Source organism: Carlito syrichta, unplaced genomic scaffold (assembly GCF_000164805.1).
Source record: "Carlito syrichta isolate Samal-C Ts95f unplaced genomic scaffold, Tarsius_syrichta-2.0.1 Scaffold308119, whole genome shotgun sequence".
Lineage (NCBI taxonomy): Eukaryota > Metazoa > Chordata > Mammalia > Primates > Tarsiidae > Carlito > Carlito syrichta.
The window spans coordinates 660,451-683,572 of NW_007252215.1; the positions used below are offsets into that span (position 1 = coordinate 660,451).

A 23,122-nucleotide genomic window follows, 5' to 3' on the forward strand; every position below is an offset into this window, starting at 1 on the left:
GGCGGAAGGATTGCCTGAGCCCAAGAGGTCGAGACCATGATCATACCACTGTACTCCAGCCTGGGTGTCTGAGTGAGACGCCGTCCCCCCAAATAAAAGGGATTAACCAGAAGAAAAGGTGGGGAGGGGGAGAGCCAAGCACACTCAGGGCAGATGCGGTGGAACAGCTCCAGAAAGGGGCCCAGGGTCAGGAAAGGGCACCGCGTTTAGATGCCAGTGTGACCACAGCTTGGGCACAGGAGCCGAAGGCGGGCACTTGAGCCGGGTGGAACCCCCCGAAGGGGTTTGGATTTTGTTCTGAGGGCCATTAGGAGCCACTGAAGGATATTTTTTCTTTTTTTTTTTTGAGTCAGAGTCTCACTCTGTTGCTCTGGCTGGAGTGCCAGGCACACTCACGGTTACTGCAGCCTCAACCTGCTGGGCTCAGGCGATCCTTCCAATTCAGCCTTCCAAGTAGCTGGAACTACAGGCATGCACTACCATGCTCGGTAAATTTTTTAGATTTATTGTAAAGATGAGGTCTCACCAAGTTGCCCAGGCTGGTCTTGAACCCGTGGGCTCAGACAATCCTCTCACCTCAGTCGTCCAAAGTGCTGGGATTATAGACTGAGCCACCACGCCTAGCCATCCAAAGAATTTTAAGTGTTGGGGAGAAGCTGGGGGGGTGCCAACACCTAGGAAAACTGAGGCCCAGAAGCAGTGTGGGACTTATCCAGGACAGTGCAGTGTGTGTGTCTGTCCAAGGCGGGTGTCACAAGCCCACAAGCTGGGAGGCCACCTACCCAGGATTTCTCTGATGAGGGCAAAGGCTTTCTGTTCCTTGAGGCGGGTGGCCTTCATCTTCTGGATGGCAGAGGCGAGAGGCGGCTGGTAGACATCCCTGCTGCTGTTCCTTCGTGCCCGGAACAAGGCATCGGGGTCTGTGGACACAAGGACATCAGGGTAGCCCCCAAGTGGTCGGATATTTGCAGCTAGAAGTCTCCTCTCTCAGCTGGTGTGACAGGCTCTGTGCTCCTCTTCCTTGGGGACCATTTCCCAAGTCTATCTTCCCTGCCTCACCTCTGCCCACACCATTCCAGGGCCCAGGGCCCTGTGTGCCTTCCTCACCTAGAGGATACTCCCAGACTCAAAGCACAAACGTTGCCCTCCCTCCCTCCCCCGCAGACAGCTTACTTCTCCCTAGACTGCCTGCCCTGACACTACTGAAACTTGGATGAATTCAAGGACGAAAGTGACCAGTGTCTCAAACTCCTGTCCCATCTAGCTCCAAGCATCCTCTTTTTTATTAAAAAAAAAATTTTCCCCATCCCCAGGCATGGTGGCTCACACCTGTAATCCCAGCACTTTGGGAGGCAGAGGTGAGAGAATTGCCTGAGCTCAGGGGTTCAAGACCAGCCTGGGCAACTTGGTGAGACCGCTTCTCTACAATAAATAAATAAATAAATTAGCTGAGTGTGGTGGCGCGTGCCTCTGGTTCCAGCTACTTGGAAGGCTGAGGCGGAAGGATCGCCTGAGCCCAGCAGGCCGAGGCCGCAGTGGCTGTGAGCATGCCGCTGTACTACAACCTGGGTGACAGAGTGAGACTCTGACTCAAAAAAAGATCCCCAAGTTACTTATTTATTTTTAGAGACAGGATCTCACTCTGTTGCTCAGGGTGGGCAATTTTTAGACAAGGTCTCCCTCTGTTGCCCAGGGCAACCATCATGACACTTTGCAGCCTCCAGTTCCTGGGCTCAAGCAATCTTCCCACTTCAGCCTCCCGAGTAGCTGGGACTACAGGTGGGTGCCACCATGCCTGTCTAATTTTTTAAAAATTGTTTGTAGAGATGGGCTCTCATGTTGCCTAGACTGGTCTTTTTTTTTTTTTTTTGAGTCGGAGTCTCATTCTGTCGCCCAAGCTGGAATGCAGTGGCACACTCATGGCCACTGCAGCCTCAACCTGCTGGGCTCCGGCGATTCTTCCGCCTCAGTCTTCCAAGTAGCGGGAATTACAGGCATGCGTCACCACACCTGACTAATTTTTTTTGTTTATTGTAGAGACGAGGTCTCGCCAAGTTGCCCAGGCGGGTCTAGAACCCCTGGACTCAGGCAATCCTCTCACCTCAGCCTCCCAAAGTGCTGGGATGACAGGCATGAGCCCCCATGCCTGGCTTCAAGCTGGTCCTGAACTCCTGTGCTCAAGCAGTCCTCCTACTTCGGTCTCCCTGAGTATTGGGATGACAGCTGTTAGCCACCACATCCAGCCATTTCCATTTCTACTTTCGACTCAGATTCTTTTGTCTCCAAGAGCAACCACTATCTCCTTCCTTCTTTCCTTCCTCCCTTCATTCCTTTTCTTTCTTCCCGAACAGGGTCTCCCTCTGTCGCCCAGGCTGAAGTGCAGTGGCATGGCCCTAGCTCACTGCAGCCTCCAGCTCCTGGGCTCATGGGATCCTCCTGCCTCTGCCTCCCAAGTAGCTGGGACTACAGATGCGCCATCACACCCTGCTAGTAATCTTTCGAAAAATCACAAAACATAGCATGCCGCTCTCCTATTTATTAGTTTCTTTATCAAGATGGAGACTTGTGTTGCCCAGGCTAGTCTTGAACTCCTGGGCTCAAGCGATCCTCCTGTCTCGGCCTCCCAAAGTGCTAGGATGACAGGCATAAGCCACCACGCCCAGCCCTGCTCCCCTATTTAAAGCCCTCCAACATCCCAGCATTGTTCAGCTCCTGCAAGGCTCCACACGATCTGCTTCTCACCCACCTCTCTCCTCCATCTTGAACCATTCTCACCATTCCCAGTTACCATGCTCCAGCTATAAAGATGACAAGTTCTATTCTGCCTCTGGGCCTTTTCACATGCCCAGTGTGCGATCCTTCCCTTTCCCCATCCTTCATGAGACAGCCTAGGGACCATCCCCACAGAGGCCTGACTCTTTTGTTCTTCCCCAACCCTAGTTCTTGGAATATTTTACATTTATTTGACTACTTGTGCATTGAAATTGCTTCTCGCCATCTCCCCAGATCAGTTGTTCAAGGGCAGAGACCTGTCCCAGCCAGTCAGTGATGTTCCCTGGGGCTGGGGCTGGGAGCAGGGATTGACTTCCAACGGGCGTGAGAGCACAAGGGAACCTTTCAGGTTGACGAAGCTGCTCTAACTCTGGATCGCGGTGATGGTTACATAACCCTACACACTTGCTGAAATCAGCAAATCGTGCACTTACATGGGTGAATTTTATGCAAATAGCGTTCCTGAGCTGCCACACAGCCAGTGCTCCCCAAGGAATTGCCAAAGAATGACTGAATGAATATTTAACTGGTCTGGAGGCTAGTATTTTTTTGGAGAAGAATTTCTCTTTGTCTTGGGAAAATTTTTACTTATTTTATTTTTTTTGAGTTGGAATCTCACTCTGTCACCCAGGCTGGAGTGCAGAGGTACACTCATGCCACCATAGTCTCAACCTACTGGGCTCAGGCGATCCTTCCACCTCAGCCTTCCAAGTAGCTGGAACTACAAGCGTGCACTACCACGCCTGGCTTATTTTTTGATTTTTTGCTAGAGAAGAGGTCTCGAACCCCTGAGCTCAGGTAGTCTTCTTGCCTCCGCCTCCCAAAGTGTTGGGATTACAGGCTTGAGCCACCATGCCTGGCCTTATTTTTTTATTTCTAATTTTTTTTTTTGAGTTGGCGTATCACTCTGGCACCCAGGCTGGAGTGCAGTGGCATGTTCATGGCCACCGCAGCCTCTGTCTGCTGGACTCTGGCGATTCTTCCACCTCAGTCTTCCAAGTAGCTGGAACTACAGGCATGCGCTACCACGTCCAGCTAATTTTTCTTGATTTATTGTAGAGAGGAGGTCTCGACAAGTTGCCCAGGCTGGTCTCAAACCTCTGGGCTCAGGCAATTCTCTTGACTCTGCCTCCCAAACTGCTAGGATTACAGGCGTGAACTAGTGGGCCTGTTGTAATTTTCCTACTGTCAGCTCATCAAGAGTTTTGGTTGGAAAGTAAGAAGGAAGACTGGGAGGAAGGAGACTGACTGTGACCTCTGAGAATAGGGGTCAGCCTGGGTGCCTTCTAATAAATCTTTATTTGTAAAAACAAATACCAAGTGAGACTTGGCCCACTGGCCATCGTGTGCAGATCGCTGTCTTAGAAGTCTAATTTATAGCCACTTTCTGCAGTCCGACAATTCATCTTCCTGCTGTTTTGTTGGTTTTCATTCTTTTTTTGAGTTGAGACCTCATTGTCGCCCAGGCTGGAGTGCAGTGGCAATCATGACTCATGGCAGCCTTGATCTCCTGGGCTCAGGTGATCCTTCTGCCTTAGCCTCCTGAGTAGCTGGGATGACAGGTGTTTGCCACCATACGTGGCTTATTTTTTAATTTTTTTTTTTTTGTGGAGATGAGGTCTCGCCATGTTGCCCAGGCGGGTCTGGAACTCCTGAACTCAAGCAATTCTCGTTGTTTGGCCTCCCAAAGTGCTGGGATTACAGACGTGAGCTCTGTGCCTGGCCCTGGTTTTCATTTAAATCCCTGGACCTTGAGTCTAGGAGGAGAAAGCTGCCTGCTTGGAGTCACACAGAGAAGGATGGCCCATGCAGACAGCTCTGCCCAAAGGCACCCCTTCTGGCTAGAGAGGCAGGCTTGGGTGTCGGGGGCAAGTCTGGGAGAGCTGCTCAGGAGACAATAAAGGGGTCACTTTTTTTCAGGCTGGCTTGGGGGGTGGTTCACAAATCCAGGTACAAGGTTGGTGGGGAGCAAAGGTCTGGGGAGCCGCCCGAGGCCCAGGACTCCCAGAGACTGACTCTGCAGGGCCTCATGGGGCCACACTTGGCCAGGCCTCTGCCTCCACCCCGAGGCACCTCACCTGGGCCTGACAGCTGTCCTGGCAGGGGGGCTGCAGTGTCCTCATCGTCCACTTTCTTCAAGACCAGCGCAAAGAAAGCAGCGAACCCTAGCACCTGAAAAAGACCCAGGGGAACCCCATGCCCATTTGGGTAAATCTGGTCTGAGAGGGTACGGGTCTGAGAGGGTACGGGGCCGAAGCCATGCTTGTGAGTGGGAAAGGTCCTGCATTTGGGGGGGTTCTGGCTCCCTTCTGAGAGGCGGGAGGTGGTTACGCAGAGGAAGCCCACGGCCTCCACCCAACTGGCCACTGACCAGCTGGAGGTCTGGCCAGTCCTGGAAGTCTTCAAGCCTTCTTACTTGCAGCCTCAGAGGGGCTCTGGGTCTCTACACTGCCTCTCCATTGGGTCTCCAGCATGGGAGTCATGCCCCTGCCCCCTTCCTCCCTTTCCTCTGTATTAACTTTATTGAGTTGGGGTCTCACTCTGTTATCCAGGCTGGAGTGCTGTAGCATGATCACAGCTCACTGCAACCTCGACCTGCTGGGCTCCGGCAATCCTTCTGCCTCAGCCTTCCAAGTAGCTGGAACTACAGACGCACGCCACCACGCCTGGCTAGTTTTTGTGATTTACTGTAGAGTCGAGGTCTCACCAAATAGTCCAGACTGGTCTCAACCCCCCAGGCTCAAGCAATCCTCTCGCCCCGGCCTCCTAAAGTGCTGGGATTACAGGCTGAGCCACCTTGCCGGGCCTACAGTCATTATCTTCTTGATCCTTCCTCTCTGCTCCAAAGTCTGCTCAGAGTGATGATGAGTTTGTTGAATGAATAAATTAACAAATGGCCAAAGCCCAAGGATGAGACTGTTGGCAGGAGGAAAGGGATGGGCGGGCACCTGGGGCAGTCCTGACCTTCAGGGGCTGGGTGACGAACACACTCTCCATCAAGGAGACAGCCATGGAGATGAGCCATCTGAAGGAGCTGGCCCGCCCGTAGTGCAATCCATAGAGCATGGTGAAGAAGGCCGCCACACCGCTGGTGGCCGCCACCAGCAGCCAGCCCACCAGGACGCACCACCAGGGCAGCCCGCGAAGGGGCCTGCTCACCCGCAGGGTGCTACAAAAGAGGACAGAGATGGTCAGGGTGGCCCCAGCAGGTCAAATCCCACTCCGTCCCCACCAGCTACTGTCCGTAACTTTGGACAAGCTCTGGGACCTCTTAGACCCTATGTTTTCTCCTCTGTAACTTGTACCCACCTCAAAGGGCTATTCTATATATTCTACTGCGTAAAAGTTGCATTATTCAGTACTCACTAGGGGACAGTCCCTGTACTCATGGCTTTCCACAGATTTGCTCTGCTGTTCTTCATGGCAAGCCTGGAAGGTGGGTACCATATCTTTTATTTTTTTTGAATCGGAGTCTTACTCTGTCATCCAGGTCAGAATGCAGTGGCATGCTCGTGGCCACCACAGCCTCGACTTGCTGGGCTCAGGTGCTCCTTCTGCCTCAGCCTTCCAAATAACTAGAATTACAGGCTCGTGCCACCACATCTGGCTAATTTTTTTATTTATTGTAGAGACGGGGTCTCGCCAAGTTGCCCAGGATGGTCTTGAAGCCCCGGACTCAGGCAATCCTCTCGCCTCTGCCTCCCAAAGTGCTGGGATTACTGGCATGAGCCACCATATCAGGCTCATATCATGTTTTATGATGAACATTTCTCATCCTACAAAACTCAGTGAGCACCCAGGCACTTATGAGGCAGTTTCAACACCCATCACCACCTTGTCATATTAAATCATCTGATCCCACACTCCATTGTTTTCTTTATTTTGGCTGGAATATTTAAAAATAAAATTCCAAACTGGGTGCAGTGGCTCATGTTTGTAATCCCAGTACTTTGGGAAGCTGAGGTCAGAGAATTACCTGAGTCCAGGGGTTTGAGACCAGCCTGGGCAACTTTGTGAGACCTCATCTCTACAATAAATCAAAAAATTAGCTGGGCATGGTGGCACATGCCTGTATTTCCAGCTACTTGGAAGACTGAGGCGGAAGGATCGCCTGAGCCCAGCAGGTGGTCGTGAGCATGGCACTGCACTCCAACTTGGGCAACAGAGTGAGACTCCAACTCAAAAAAAATAAAAAATAAAATACTAGACAGTACAAAACCATCCCTAATTACTTCAGAATGCATCTCAAAAGTGATCACTTTCTTACTGAATTACACTATTGTTGTCACATGACAAAATTAACAATTTGTTAATGTCATCTACTAACCTATCTGCATTTATATTTTGCTGATTATCTTAAAAAACATATTTTGTTTCAAGTTTAAAACAAGAGATAGACACTATCATTCCTATTGTACAGATGAGTAAACTGAGGCTCAGGGAGTTTGCAGGATTGATCTGAGGGTACAGAGCTAGGAAACAGCCCACAAGAAAATGGTTATAAAGTGCGTGCAAGGGGCTGCTAAGTGCCTTCCAGCAAATAGCCTTGTTCAAACATCCTCCCTGATGTTTGCAGGAATCCTGCATCCTTTCAGCCTGGAAGGTCTGGGTGAATGTCCTTCTGGAGTTGTTAAAGGTGCCCTTTCCTGCAGGTCGCAGGCTGGGGAGGTCAGGCACCCGTGCACACCCAGGGGAGTGAATTGCCTGGTGCACCCAGAGGAGTGAATCACTTGGGACACCCAGAGGAATGGATTACCTGCTGTGTGCGAGGTCTGGGGTGCCTGGCTGCCTCCATAGGCAGGCCTTCAGGGTCTGCAGCTGACGGAGGGCTCGGTCATGGCTGTGGCGCTGGGGGAAGCCTCGGGGTCCCACCAGCCGCAACTCTCGCTCCAAGTGCTCTAGCTGAAGGTGGAGACACTGCCTGTAGACACTGTTCTTCCAGAGACCACTCTGGGCCACCTCGGGCTTGGGGCACTGCATTTTCTCTGGGGGACAGGAAGGAAGGCGATCAGCTTGTGCTGAGTCACAGAGCAAACCTGCTGCAATAAAAACAACAGCTGGGCTCAGGGGCTCTCACCTGTAACCCCAGCTACTTGGGAGGCTGAGACGGGAGGACTGCTTGAGCCCAGGTGTTTGAGAACAGCCTGGACAACTTGGTGATACCTCATATTTATAATAAATAAAAAACTTAACCGGGCGTGGTGGCGTGTCCCTATAGCTCCAGCTACTTGGAAGGCTGAAGCAGAAGGATCGCCTGAGCCCAGCAGGTGGAGGCTGCAGTGGCCGTGAGCATGCCACACACTCCAGCCTGGGCAACAGAGACTCCAAATCAAAAAATAATAATACTAAAAAATAAAAAGTTAGCTGGGCATGGTGTCTCGAGCTGATATGGTCCAAGTAACACTCAGCTGCTCTCGCTTGATACTATACTGATAAATAACTGGTAGCAAGAAGTTTATTTCTGAGTTTGAATCCAGGGAGCAGAGCCAGACTCCAGGTCTTTCTAAAATGGTTCTTCTCACCCTTCAGGCCTTGCAGTCCACTTTTATCTTCCAGAGTTGTCAGTACCTATATATTAGCCACATGACCAGCAGGGCATTGTATAGAACTTAAGTTACAGCTGCATTTTACATTTAGATAGTGAACATTTAGAGTAAAGGAAGTTCACAAGGCCTAAGACATCATGCATTGCAAAAGTTATGCAAATCACAAGACTTATGATTACACTGATATTATATTGTTCAAACCTGTGACTATTAAGAAGGGGAGTGAAGAGGGGTTTACATCTTTGGGCAAAGACTGCAGGAAAGTCGAGGATCCCCTGAAGCTATTTACGGGAGTGCACAGAAGACAAGGGAACTCTCAGGAATGTGCTCAGGAATGTGCAGGAGTGCTTGAACCCTTGCCATGCCCTTCTCTAGGGGCTGTGGCAATATGAATGGACATTAGCGGGTCTCTGTATCAAAACCTGAAGTCATAGCTACTCAGGAGGCTGAGGCAGGGGGATCGCTTGAGCCTGGGAGTTCAAGGTTACAGTGAGCTGTAATCACCACTGCACTCCGAGTGCAAAGCAAGACTCCATCTCTAAAAACAGCAACAACAATAATAGTAGCAGCTTTCGAATATCAAACACATGCTAGCTGCCACACTGTGAGAAATCTGAGTTTCAAAGAGATGGGGCCAGGTTCTGGGGTGACTCGCCCAGTTAGGATTTGAGTGTTTCTCTTTTAAGTTTTTATCAGGGACATTTTCCAAATTTTCTTACAGGGCGAAAGATGAGAGATGCTTCCTGGACTCAACACCCCACCACAACACAAGTTACCAACACTTGGCCAATATTGTCTCGTCTCTTTTTTTCCTTTGTACTATTTTAGACATAATATAATGTCAAACTTTAAAACAAGTAACGATAATTCCTTTTTAGCATCAAATAGCCAATCTGTGGTCCAGTTTCCCCTGATTATCTCATGAACGTTCTTCCATAGTTGGTTTTTGTTTTATTTTATTGCATCTTTTCCAATTGGAGTCTCACTCTGCCTTCCAGGCTGTAGTGCAGTGGCAGGGTCACAGCTCACTGCAGCCTCAAACTGCAGGGCTCGGGCGATCCTTCCACCTCAGCCTCCCACGTAGCCATGACTACAGATGCACAGCACTCACCCCCAACTAGTTTTTTAATTTTTGTTGTTGTTGTTGTTGTAGAGATGAGCTCTTGCTATATTGCCCAGTCTGGTCTCGAACTTCTGGGAGAGAACGACCATCCTGCCTCAGCCTCCCAAAGTGGGCTCAGGCTAGAGTGCAATGTTGTGATCATAGCTCACTGCAACCTCGAACTCCTGGGCTCAAGAGATTCTCTTAGCTGTAGTCCCAGCTACTCAGGAGGCTGAGGTGAGAGAATCACCTGAGCCCAGGAGGTCGAGGCTGCAGTGAGCCGTGACCATGTCACTGCACTCCAGCCTGAGTGACAGAGTGAAATCCTGACTCAAATAAAAAGAGAGTCTCCTTCCTGCCTCAGCCTCCCGAGTAGCTAGAACTACTGGCACAGGCCACCACACCCGGCTACTGTTCTGTGTCTTTTAAGAGAAACTTGACCTCTACAGGTGATGCCTGGCCTCAGTCCCTGGGCCCTGAGCTGGGAGGGTACCGTCCAGGGACACATCCTCCTGGGACTATAGGCACGTGTAGGTGTGAGCCACCGCGCCCAGCCTACCTGGCTAATTTTTTTTTTTTTATAAAGATGAGATCTCAGTATGTTGCCAAGGCTGGTTTTGACTCCTGGCCTCAAGTAATCCTTCCACCTCAGCCTCTCAAAGTGCTGGGGGATTACAGGCGTGAGCCACTGCACCCGGCCTAAGAGGATCTCTTGAGCCCAGGAGTTCAAGGTTGCAGTAAGCTGGATCATAACACTGGGCTAGTTAGGACCCGGTTCTAGACTAGTATTCATCTTTTCCAGGAGTGTGAGCACTGGTTATTTGAGGGGTGATATGAAAATGGCATGTGCATGTGGAGAAGGCTGTGGCTGGTGTCTGCAGCTCTGACCTGGACTCAGCTGAGGCCGGGAGTTGGGTAAATGCCTACAGTGAGGTCGACGCCCACCTTCCTATGACTGGAAGCCTCCTCCCTCACTCCCAGCTCAGACTTCCCTCACTGACGCCTCACCTGAAGATTTCAATCAACACCCTTTGTGTTGCCTGGCTTCTTCTAAAGTTTCTGGAAGATGCCATCCCTGCCAATCATAACAGAGCTTACTGAATGCCTGCTTTGTGTCAGGCCGGGACCTAGGCATTTTACATATCTTGTGATCTTATACAAGCCAAGGAGCTGGGTGGATCAATTCCTCTATTGTACAGAGGTGGAAACTAAGATTCAGAGAGGTCGAGCATCTTGACTAAAGTTGCATAGCTGCTATTACAGTAGGGAGATCCCAAGGATCTGGCCGACTCCAGAGTTCATGTTCTTAAGGTCCACAGCCCCCTGCCAGCGTGTCCAGCTGTGAATGCCAAAGCCCCTGGACTCAAGCGTCCAGTCCAAGCAGAGTCCCACAGGAACGACCCTCAAAGATAGTCCACACCCGGCGCTCTGGGGCAAATCCTTCAGTGTGGCTCGACCATGTGGAGTGGATGGAGTGAGGGACAAAACCACGGGATCCACGTGGGCCTGGATGTGAAGGCTTAAGTGTCGCAGGAAGGAGAAAGAACGTTCTAGGCCAAAGGACCAGCCTATGTGACAACTGTTGGTGGGAAGGTGGCGTGACACTGTAGGGACAGCGAGGGCCTCTGGCGTGGGGCGGAGGTGACGGCCAGGGGTTCCAGCAGAAGCTGATGAGGGAGGCCCGGGCATGACTTCGTGGCCTCCTCGTGACACAGGCCCCCTCTCCCCTGTCTCCACCAGCCCCAAATGCAGCTTTTCTTGGCACAGAAATGCCCAGGACTTACCTTCCTCCTGTGCAGACCTGTACAGGCACGGCGCAGGGTCCTCTCTCTTCCTGGCTTCCTCCCAGCACACCCGCCTTGCCGTGGTCTGTGGACAGACGACACCTTCCACCAAGGCCAGGAGCGTATTGATGTCCATCGGGGTCACCGGGTCCCGGTCCAAGGCAGGGGGTGGCACCTTCAGGGCTCTGAACAGTGAACGGACCAGTGTCCTCACATCCTGCCAGGCAGCCCAGATGGGGAAAGGCGACGTGAGGCGCCGGCAGGGGTGTAGCCGAGGGGTCGAACGGGAACCCCGTTCTGCCCTCTGAGATCTGGTACCAACCCCCAAGCTTCCGTCTGTCACCTCCAAAACCCCTCTTCTCGGGCTTGAGCTCATTCCAGGTTGTATGTCGCAAACATGGCACATAGTGGTGCTCAATAAAAGCTTACTGAGTGCTGGGTGTGGTGGCTCATGCCTATAATTCCAGCACTTTGGGAGGCCAAGGCAAGAGGATCGCCTGAGCTCACGGGTTCGATACCAGCCTGGGCAACTTGGCAAGACCTTGTCTCTACAATAAATTAAAAAGTAGCCAGGCATGATGGCATGCATCTGTTATTCCAGCTACTTGGAAGCTGAGGCAGAACGATCGCCTGAGTCCAGCAGGTAGAAGCTGCAGTGGCCTTGAGCCATGACAGAGACTCCAACTCAAAAAAAAAAAAACTTACTGAGTGCTTGAAAGCAGGCAGAGGAGTTTCTTTCATGGGCTGGAAGCCCGAAAAGAGGAATATTTTGCACATAGTAGGTCCTCAAAAGTTTGCGTGCATGTATATATGTATACATGTGGATACACATATACATACATGTGTATGCCTGCATCCTTGTGCATGTATGTGCATACATATGGGCGCACACATGTATATGTGTATTTGTGCATATGTGTGTACGTGCACATGTGTGCATGTGTGTATATGCATCTGTGCAATGTGCGTACGTATGTGTTCAATTGATGAATCTTGGCAACTGATGCCATCAGACAAGCCAGGGCTCTGCCGGGCCCCATGCCCCACCTACACCCCTGCTTCTGCCAAGGCTGGAGCACTCCCACTAACTGAGGTGGGGGACATGCCTTGGTCACCGCCTCGGCCGTCAGAAGGCCATCCTGCTCGACCTGTGGTGAGGGCCTCAGGTCGGGAGGGCTCCCATCCCACTCTCCAGTGTTCTGCTCCTTGGTAACCCGGGGACGGGTGTTTCGGAAGATCTGAACGATCAGCAGATTGATGGGGAACATGACGACGGAGCTCTCCAGGCCAATCATCACTTCCTGCCACGTGAACTCGATCTTACCTGGGGAAGAGGAGGGAAGGGTCAAAGGGGAGGCAACTGCCCCGAGCCCAGGCTCTCCCACCCCTACCCCTTCCAGCAGGTGGCCATGAGGTGAAGGTTTAGCCTTGCCCAGGGCCTGGGAGGTCGCCTCTATACCCATGGGATGTCCTGCTTGGCAAGAGTGCCTTTGTCCACCTGGGGCAGGATGGGATTTAGGGTGGGGGCCTGGGCCACGTGGTGTCAGCTGAGCCTCTGGAAGGGCTGATGGCTAAGGTCAGCCATGCAGGTGTAAGCCACATCCACATGACGAAGACCCAGCACAGACTCTGGACGCTAAGGCTCTGGTAAGCTTCCTGGTTGATGGTACTGTCATTCATCGTTGTCAGGAGAAGTTAGCACCAGTGTAAGTGTACTGGGTGAGGACGCCAGAAAGTTCCACACCTGCTCCCTTCTGGACCTGGCCCCTCTTCCCTTTGCTGATTTTTCTTTTTTTTGAGTCAGAGTCTCACTCTGTTACCCTGGCTGGAGTGCAATGGCACGCTCATGGCCACTGCAGTCTCGACCTGCTGGGCTCCGGCGATCCTCCCGCCTCAGCCTTCCAAGTAGCTGGAACTACTGGCACACGCTACTACACCCAGTCAATTTTTTGATTTATTGTAGAGAAATCTCACCAAGCTGCCCAGGCTTGGTTGCTTTTAATCTGTAGCCTTTTGCTGCAGTGAACCATAACTGTGAGTACAAGGGCTTTTTTCTTTCTTTCTTTTCTTTTGCTTTTTTGAGTCAGAGTTTCACTCCATCACCCAGGCTAGAGTACAGTGGCACGGTCACGGCTCACTGCAGCCTCAACCTCCTGGGCTCAGGTGATCCTTCCACCCTCAGACTCCCGAGTAGCTGGGACTACAGGTGCATGCCACCACACCTGGCTAATTTTCTGTAAAGACGAGGTCTCGCTATGTTGCCCAGGCTGGTCTCAAACTCCTGGGCTCAAGCGATCCTCCTGCCTCAGCCCCTCAAAGTGCTGGGATTACAGGCATGAGCCACTGCACCCAGCCCCTTAGCTGAATTTTACTGTTTCCTTTTGCTGCGATAAACCATCACTGTGAGTACGATGACTTTTCTGCATTCTGTGCGTCCTTCTAGTGAATCAGGCACTCGAGGGTGGTCTCAGGGACTCTGGAATCACAGCGACATTGCTGGGGCAGAGAAGGCTCACAGCCCCGACCGCCATGACAGCAGGAATTACCCAAGTCCATCTTTTGCTCAGCCGGGTCCTTGGGGACACCCCAGAACATGATGCTGGTGAGCATGGTGCACAGCAGCAGAGAGAAGCAGCAGGAAACCCTCTGGACCCGAGTGAAGTTGCTCCGTGCAGAGGGGCTGAAGACAGAATACCAGATGTGCCCATCCTGGAAGCCTGAAGAGGTCTTCATGAAAAACAGGTGGCTGCAGGCAGGTGGGGAGAGGGGACAGGCGTTTAGAGGGCAGGGATGGGAGAGGCTGGGTCCTTTGGGGCAATCTTGGGATAAGGAAGGGGAAGGGATTTGTTTCTAAGATTTAGCATCTCTGTTTTCTTCTGTTATACGGCAACACAGCAGCTTCACTTAATTTTGGGGACTCCAGAAACAGCTGGATGGAGTCCTACTAGCCTGCCCTCGCACCAGCTATGACCCAGCAAGCTACTTTACAGATGTGTTGTGCCTTCGATGATTCACCCGCAAAATGGGGATAATCACAGAACCTACCTCACTGGATTATTGAACGAATTAAAGTGACAGTTTTTTGTTTTTTTTTTTAGTTGGAGTCTCACTCTGTAGCCCAGGCTGGAGAGCAGGGGCGTGCTCATTGGCCACTGCAGCCTCGACCTGCTGGGCTCAGGCGATCCTTCCACTTCAGCCTTCTAAGTAGCTGGAACTACAGGCCCGCACCGCCACACGTGGTTTATTTTTTAATTTATTATAGAAACGAAGTCTCACCAAGTTGCCCAGGCTGGTCTCAAACCCCTGGGCTCAAGCAATCCTCTCACCTTGGCCTCCCAATTACAGACTTGAGCCACAGCATCTGGCCTTAAACTGACAATTTTTGTCAAACATGTGGGATGGGAGTTGGCATATCTTTCAGTGGTCAATCAGGGTGAGCATGATTGTTTTGCTATAATTTTGTTAGTTTTTTAACTTGGGGTCTCTCTCTGTCATCTGGGCTGGAGGGCAGTGGCACGATCATGGCTCACTGCAGCCTCGACTTCCTTGGCTCAGGTGATCCTTCTGTCTCAGCCTCCAAGTAGCTGGAATTACAGGCATGTGTCATAATGCCTGGCTAGTTGTGTTGTTTTTTTTTTTTTTTACTTTTTGTAGAGACGAGGTCTCGCTATGTTGCCCAGGCTGGTCTGGAACTACGGGGCTCAAGCAATCATCCTGCCTTGGCCTCCCAAAGTGCTGGGATTACAAATGAGTCATTGTGCCCGGTCAATGTGGCATTTTTTTTTTTTTGAGTTGAAGTCTCACTCTGTCGCCCAGACTGGAGTGCAGTGGCCGCTCCCGGTTACCGCAGCCTCGACCTGCTAGGCTCCGGCGATCCTTCCTCCTCAGCCTTCCAAGTAGCTGGAACTACAGGCACGTGCCATCATGCCTGGCTAATTTTTTGATTTATTGTAGAGATGAGGTCTTGCCAAGTTGCCTAGGCTGTTCTTGAATCCGTAGACTCTGGCAATCCTCTTACCTCGGCCTCCCACAGTGCCGGGATTATAAGTGTGAGCCACTGCACCTGGCCTAAATGTAGCATTCTTTAAAGATATAAAATTAGCAGGGTAGCTGTTTAGCTGGGATTACAGGCATGCGCCACCATGCCTGGCTGATGTTTTGATTTTTTTTTCTTTTTTTGTGGAGATGAGGTCTCGCTATGTTGCCCATATCTTTTTATTTGGCTGCAAATGCATTGTGATGCAACTTCCCTTAATATACAAGAACAAAGAGCATTTGCTTAAAAAAAAAAGTACCTGAACTGTTTCCTGTCCTGCTCTGTGGCCACTGGAAATACCTTGTCCAGGACGCAGTCTCCCATGTGGATGGACAGCCATGAGTTGCAGAGGAAATGCCACTTCCGGTCCATCGCCAGGTCATGGACCAGCACCCGGCTAACATACCTGGAGAAGAGACCCATGGTTCTTTGTTTGTTTGTTTGTTTTTGTGTCGGAGTCTCACGCTGTCACCCAGGCTGGAGTACAGTGGCGTGCTCACAGCCACCACAGCCTTGACCCGCAGGGCTCAGGCAATCCTTCTACCTCAGCCTTCCAAGTAGCTGGAACTACAGCAAGCGCCACCATGCCCAGCTAATTGTTTGATTTACTGTAGAGATGAGGTCTTGCCAAGTTGCCCAAGCTGGTCTCGAACCCATGGGCTCAGACAGTACTCTCACCTCGGCCTCCCAAAGTGCTGGAATTATAGTCATGAGCCACCGTGCCAGTTGATTTTTTTTTTTTTTTTTTTTTGTAGTCAGGGTCTCACTCTGTTGCCCAGGCGGAGTGCAGTGGCACGCTCACAGACACTCCAGTGTCAACCTGTGGGGCTCAGGCGACCCTTCCGCCTCAGCTTTCCAAGTAGCTGGAACCACAGGCATGCACCACCATGTCTGGCTAATTTTTTGATTTATTGTGGATTTGAGGCCTCGCCACGTTGCTCAGGCTTGTCTCAAACCCCTGAGTTCAGGTAATCCTCTCACCTCCGCATCCCAAAGTGCTGGGATTACAGACGTGAGTCACTGCGCCCAGCTGGGACCCATGGTTTTGAGGGTAAGGGAGGAGGGGGATAACTCTTCCTTGGATACCACTTGGCAAACCTGGACCCCATGAACAAGAACTTCTGAAAAAAGGAACCGTGTTTTTCTTCGTTACCCTTGGTACCTTGATCAAAATTGGCCTCACACAGGGAGTTCAGCTGGTATAAACAGCCAGCTCTGGAAAGCTACCACGTTTTCACACATTGGCTGCAAAAAGTGCATTTTGAAACTGTGAACCCCTGCACATGGCATCAAGCCAAGGCCAGTGTCCAGGCATAAGCGATAGACCCAAGTTATCTAAAGTGTGTGTGTCATAGCAGGTACAGGCTGGAGTACACGGAACATGGCCTCTTACATTTCTTTTTTTTTTTTGAGTTGGAGTCTCACTCTGTCGCCCAGACTGGAGTGCAGTGGCCACTCCCGGCCACCACAGCCTCGACCCACTGGGCTCCGGCGATCCTTCCGCCTCAGCCTTCCAAGTAGCCGGAATTACAGGTGCGCGCTACCACACCCAGTTAATTTTTGATTTATTGTAGAGATGAGGTCTCACCAAGTTGCCCAGGCAGGTCTCGAACCCGCAGGCTCAGGCAATCCACTCACCTCAGCCTCCCAAAGGCGCGGGATTATAGGCTGAGCCTCCGAGCCTGGCTGGCCTTTTGCATTTCTAGCCAGAGAACAAGTTCACCATTTACCTCGGGCTCAGGACTTTGTGGGTATCATCTAGCTTGACTTATGTCTTCAAGGCCTGGGGGAGAACTGAAATCATCTTGCCTATCCTGGGACGCCAGGTCCAGCACAGTTCATTCACCCTGTCGCTATACAGCCAATAAGAATAGTAACAACTTGTGCATGAAATTTACAAGTTTGTTTTTTTTTTTAATCAGAGTCTCATTCTGTTGCCCATGCCACTGCAGCCTCAACCTGCTGGGCTCAGGTGATCCTTCTGTCTCAGCCTTCCAAGTAGCCAGAACCACAGGCGTGTGCCACCACACTTGGCTAATTTTTTGATTTACTGCAGATCAAGGTCTCACCAATTTGCCCAGGCTGGTCTCGAACCCGTGGGCTCAGGTAATCCTTTTTTAAATTTACAAGTTAAAAAAAGACAGCCAGGTGCAGTGGCTTATACTGGTAAGCCCAGTACTTTGGGAGGCCGAGACAGGAGGGTTGCTTGATCCCAGGAGTTCGAGAACACCCTGGGCCACAACATAGCAAGACCTCATCTCTATTTTTTTTTTTTTTTGAGTTGGAGTCTCACTCTTTCACCCAGACTGGAGTGCAGTGGCCGCTCCCAGCCACCACAGCCTCGACCTGCTGGGCTCCGGCAATCCTTCCGCCTCAGCCTTCAAGTAGCTGGAACTACAGACACGTGCTACCACGCCCGGCTTATTTTTGATTTATTGTAGAGATGAGGTCTCGCTAAGTTACCCAGGCGGGTCTCGAACCCGCGGGCTCAGGCAATCCACTCACCTCGGCCTCCCAAAGTGCTGGGATTACAGACTGAGCCACCGATCCCGGCCATCATCTCTATTTTTTTAAAAAGCAGGTGTACACCTGTAGTCCCAGCTACTTGGGAGGTTCAAGCCTAGGAGGTTGAGGCCGCAGTGAGCCGTGATTGTGCCACTGCACTCCAGCCTGGGTGACAAAGTGAGACCCAGACTCAAAAACAAAAAAAAAAAAGATAGCAGTACAAATGCTGTGTTCTTCTAAAGCTGCCAACTGCGGATGGGCGGTCAGACTGGACACCATGCATCTGGATCACTTGTATTGGCCTCAGACAGAATGGGGAGGACCTTGAACTTGCCAGCTATGTAACCCTGGGCAAGTCACAGGTCGATGCTGTAGAAGGGCCAAGGGTAGGGCAAGCATTAAACCCCAGGCCTGCAACTTCCAGTCCTTCTTGTCGTTACTGACCCAGTTTATGTGGACCATGAACCACTGGGCCTCTCTGACCCCCAGTTTCCTCATCTAAGTGGAGCTCCATGCTTTGTGTCTTGCAGAGGCTTATGAGGATCAAGAAGACAGCATATGCCTGGTGCTCAGCCCTGGGCCTGGCACTTTCTAGGTTCTTATGGTTTTCTTGCCCCCACTCACCAGGATGGCCGGTCCCCTGAGTTGTCATGCCACAGCCGGAGGCTCAAAAGTTCCCCCAGTGGAAACAGGGTGGAGAGCAGGAAGGCATCCACTCCTCCTCGTGCAAAGATCGGGCTGTTGGGGTCGGACAGGAGGTGGGGTTCACTGTCTCCATCCAGGCCATACAGGGTGACAGTCACCTGAAATCCAGAGAGAGGAGCAGCCAACTCCATGCGGTCACCAAGCCTTGCTGTCCTTGCTTCATGGGAAGTGGCCAGAAACCAGCAAAAAACAAGAGAGCACGGCACCGTCCTCATCTTGGGCATGCCTGAGTTATTTTTTCCATTGTATGTGGATTTGGGGTGCCACTATCTGCTTTTGAGATCACTTAAACTCATAAAATGACTCCTGATGGCCTGTTCAAAATCCACATATATTTATTCATAAGGGCTGCGGGGTAGGCATTGGCTGCTCCCCCAGAATTGTATTCCCAGTGCCTCTCAGAGTGCCTGGCACTGAGGAATGAATGAATGAATGACCACTACTTTGAAAATTCACATTCTCAGGGCCTGCCCTAGACCCACCAAGTAAGAATATTGGGAGCTGGGCTCGGTGGCTCAGCCTGTAATCCCAGTGCTTTGGGAGGTTGAGGTGAGTGGATTGCCTGAGCCCGCGGGTTCGAGACCTGCCTGGGCAACTTGGTGAGACCTCATCTCTACAATAAATCAAAAAACTTAGCCAGGCATGGAAGCACACGCCTGTAGTTCCAGCTACTTGGAAGGCTGAGGCAGAAGGATCACCTGCGCCCTGCAGGTCAAGGCTGAGGTGACCATGAGCATGCAACTGCACCGGCCTGGGTGATAGAGTGAGACTCCAACTCAAAAAAATAAATAAATAAAATAAAATATCAAAACTCACATATCTACACTGTGTTATATTTCTCTTCTTGATTACAACTGATGAAAGATGCCTCCAGCTTGCAAAGGCCAGGTCCTCTATTTAGATTCTGAATCTTAAGCTCTCATTCTTCTTGAGGATTCTGTGGATTTTGTTCCATTGCTCTCCTGCATCCAATGTTCCTTCTTTACCAGATCAGTATACAAACTAAGCTGTATAAACACTTCAATTTTGTTCAGACAAACAAAGATCAAACCCTCTATTCGGCAAAAGATGATAGTTGATTTTCAATATCCATTGTCTCTTCTTCCTTGTTGAAAGAACTTATGCTTTTATTTGGGTCCATGAACACCTGGAATGAGCATCATTCCCCCAGCTTTTCTTGCAGCTAGGTGTGACCATACGAGTAAACAGATACAGTATTTCAACCTCTTAGCAGAATTCTCAGTGAGGGAGTCTGAGCCTTTCTGCCCTTCCTCCTATGTTGATGTTGGCGTAGCTGGGAGAAAGATCTGGTACCCTGTTGTTTGGGGAGATACCAGAGTAGCCTTGGCCCTATTACCTCTAGCATGAGGAGAAAATAGACATCTATCAAGTATAAACTATTGTTATTATCTTTTGTATCACTTGCAACCAAAACTGATCCTATCTGCTATACCAAAACTTACCTCCCTAAAACTGCCACACCCCTTAGCTTCCCTTCACAGACAAGTATTTTGAGTCATCTCCACATGCATCCTTCACCATCCTCACTCCTGTCATGTCTCGAGCCACTCCAGTATGACTTCAACTACCATCCCTGTGGACATCACTTTTGTCAGATACACTGCTCTCCATTTGCCTCATCTTACCCAGCAGAGACACGGTCCCTTTTCTAGGATTCTGTATCACACTTTCTTGGGTTTGCTTTGGTCATTACCCTCTTGTGTCTCCTTGGCAATCCTGTATTTCAGTTGCCAGCTCCATCACTCTCCTTTTGGTTACATAGGCATGTTATAACCTAATATATCAAAAATAAAACTCCAATCCTCTTGCCCCCCCCAATCTGGTCCTACCTCAAATCTTTCACATCCTAGCAAATTCACCTATTTGCTATATATAGAATATGAGATTCATCCTTAATTCCACTATCTACCTTCCTTTTTAAAACTCACATTTCAAGGCAGTTGTGGTAGTGTCTATCTCAAGCATAAAAATTCCATCCATCTGTTCCTGTTCACCTTTTCTGCTGACACCCAAGTCCTACCATCGTTATCTTTTCCCTTGGCCATGACATGGCATATGCTCTGATTTTCCCACTTTTACTGTCTCCCTGTCCAATCCCAGGTTAATCTAAAGAAATGACGTTAGCCGGGCTCGGTGGCTCAGCCTGTAATCCCGCACTTTGGGAGTCTGAGGTGAGTGGATTACCTGAGCCCGCAGGTTCCAGACCCGCCTGGGCAACTTGGCAAGACCTCATCTCTACAATAAATCAAAAATTAGCTGGGCGTGGTACGCGCGCCTGTAGTTCCAGCTACTTGGAAGGCTGAGGTGGAAGGATTGCCGGAGCCCAGCAGGTCAAGGCTGCAGTGGCCGGGAGCGGCCACTGCACTCCAGTCTGGGTGACAGAGTGAGACTCCAACTAAAAAATATATATATATATTGGGGATCAGGCCCTGGGATCTGTTTTTCTGATCTGTTCAGGAGATGCCGGTGGGCAGGCCTGACTGGGTCAGAAACAGTGTTGCAGCAGATGCCGTGTGTGTGTGTGTGTGTGTGTGTGTGTGTGTGTGTGTGTGTGTGTGTGTGTACGTGCGCATGCTTGGGCTCTATCCCTCAGCCTCACCACTGCAGCAATACCTGCACCCACGTCCACCTGCCTGCAGTTGCTGGGGCTGCCTTTGACTGTTAGAGCAGCAGGCAGGAATTGCCAGAGAATCAGTGCCCCCCTGCACACCATTCCCAGCCAGGAATTGATAGGAGCTGGTGGATAGATAGTCCGGCTCTCTCATGCCTTGGGTGGGATGACTTTGAGGCCATGTTCCTTACTGTTTTTGAGTCCCCAGCAGATCAGTCTCCAGTCAACCACAGGGGCCACCGGTTTGATAACATATCCCTATTGGCTACCTTTCTTTCCCTGTCCAGCTTCCCCACTCCCCTGCCGGTGTTTCTCAGGCCTCTCTTAAATAAACGACTCGCACTTGAATCCTTGTTTCAAGTCATCCTCCGCAGCCCTCCTTGTTTCTCTGCCTCCCCTACTGACTTTTGGGGCCAGGTCATCCTCTGGGGTGGGCGCCATCCTGCACCTCGAAGGCTGTTCAGCAGCATCCCTGGGCCCCACCCCTGGATGTCAGGAGCCCCTCCTGCCCCAGGCTGTGACAACCAAAAATGCCTCCAACATGGCCAACTGTCCCTGGGGGACAGTCACTCCTAGTTGAGACCCATTCTTCTAGGGGAACTCAAGTGAGACAACATCGAATTGAAATGTGACCGCAACTCTCCATGAAGAGAAATGGCCTGTGAATCCGAGGTTTATCGCTCCTTCCCTGTTGCGGTCAACTCCGCAGTGTCAAACAGATGTGAGATGAATGTTTCATCAGATGGATGAAAGGGATTCCTACATCTATTCAGCAAATAGCTACCAAGCATTTGCTCTGGGTTTGAAAGCTGGTCTAGGACATAGCAATACCTAAAAAAAATTAAATTAAAAAAAATATTAATCACACATAAAAACAATAAAAAACAAAAATTTAAAAATAAAATAGACTGGGTGCAGTGGCTCAAGCCTATAATCCCAGCACTTTGGGAGGCTGGGGTGAGAGAACTCCCTGAGCTCAGGGGTTCGAGACCAGGCTGGGTAACTTGGCAAGACCTCGTCTCTACAATAAATTTTAAAAAATTAGCCGAGCAAGGTAGTATGCACCTATGGTTCCAGCTACTTGGAAGGCTGGGGCAGAAGGACCGCCTAAACCCATTAGGTTGAGGCTGTGGTGACTGTGAGCATGCCACTGCACTTCAGCCTGGGCAACAGAGTGAGACTCCAACTCAAAAAATAAAAAGTAAAAATAAATAAAAATAGGCTGGGCGTGGTGGCTTAAACCTGTAATCCCAGCACTTTGGGAGGCTGAGGCGAGAGGCTTGCCTGAGCCCAGGGACTTTAGACCAACCTGGGCAACTTGGTGAGACTTCATCTCTACAAAATAACACACACACAAAAAATTAGCCAGGCATGGTAGCACGAGCCTATAGTTCCAGTTACTTGGAAGGCTGAGGTGGAAGAATTGCCTGAGCCCAGCAGGTCGACGCTGGAGTAACTGTGAGAATGCCATGCACTCCAGCCTGGGCAAGAGTGAGACTCTGACTCAAAAATTTAAAAATTTTGAAAAGTAAAATAAAATAAAATAGACAACACAAATAAACAGAGAAGCTAAGTGTGGTGGCTCATGCTTGTATCCCAATAATTTGGGAAGCCAAGACAGGAGGATTGCTTCAGCCCAGGAGCTTGAGACCAGCCTGGACAACATAGAAAGACCCCCCATTTTTTTTGAATTGGAGTCTCACTCTTGTCACCCAGGCTGGAGTGCAGTGGCATGCTCACGGCCACCCAGCATCAACCTGCTGGGTTCAGGTGATCCTTCCACCTCAGCCTTCCAAGTAGCAGGAACTACAGGTGTGCACTACCACGCCCGGCTAATTTTTTTATTTTTTGTAGAGACGAGGTCTCACCAAGTTGCCCGGGCTGGTCTCAAACCCCTGAGCTCAGGCAATCCTCTCGCCTCGGCCTCCCAAAGCACCAGGATTACAGGCTGAGCCACTGCTCCCTGCCAACCCCACCTTTATCTATAACTAACTAACTGACTGACTGACTGACTGACTGACTAACTAACTAGACAAATAT

At 50.6% G+C, this 23,122-nt stretch overlaps 1 protein-coding gene across 1 annotated transcript in view; it reads right to left on the reverse strand.

Annotated features, from left to right (window-relative positions):
* Positions 1 to 23,122, reverse strand: part of PKD1L2 (polycystin 1 like 2) — a 131,948-nt gene that overhangs the window by 32,079 nt on the left and 76,747 nt on the right. Inside the window, exons 26-34 of the mRNA XM_008064977.1 lie at positions 18,370 to 18,548; positions 15,500 to 15,646; positions 13,751 to 13,950; positions 12,311 to 12,528; positions 11,205 to 11,421; positions 7,529 to 7,757; positions 5,737 to 5,941; positions 4,851 to 4,944; positions 783 to 920 (exon numbers count right to left, since the gene is read on the reverse strand). Coding sequence (XP_008063168.1) covers positions 783 to 920; positions 4,851 to 4,944; positions 5,737 to 5,941; positions 7,529 to 7,757; positions 11,205 to 11,421; positions 12,311 to 12,528; positions 13,751 to 13,950; positions 15,500 to 15,646; positions 18,370 to 18,548 — 1,627 coding nt within the window. The remainder of the gene's footprint in view (positions 1 to 782; positions 921 to 4,850; positions 4,945 to 5,736; positions 5,942 to 7,528; positions 7,758 to 11,204; positions 11,422 to 12,310; positions 12,529 to 13,750; positions 13,951 to 15,499; positions 15,647 to 18,369; positions 18,549 to 23,122) is intronic.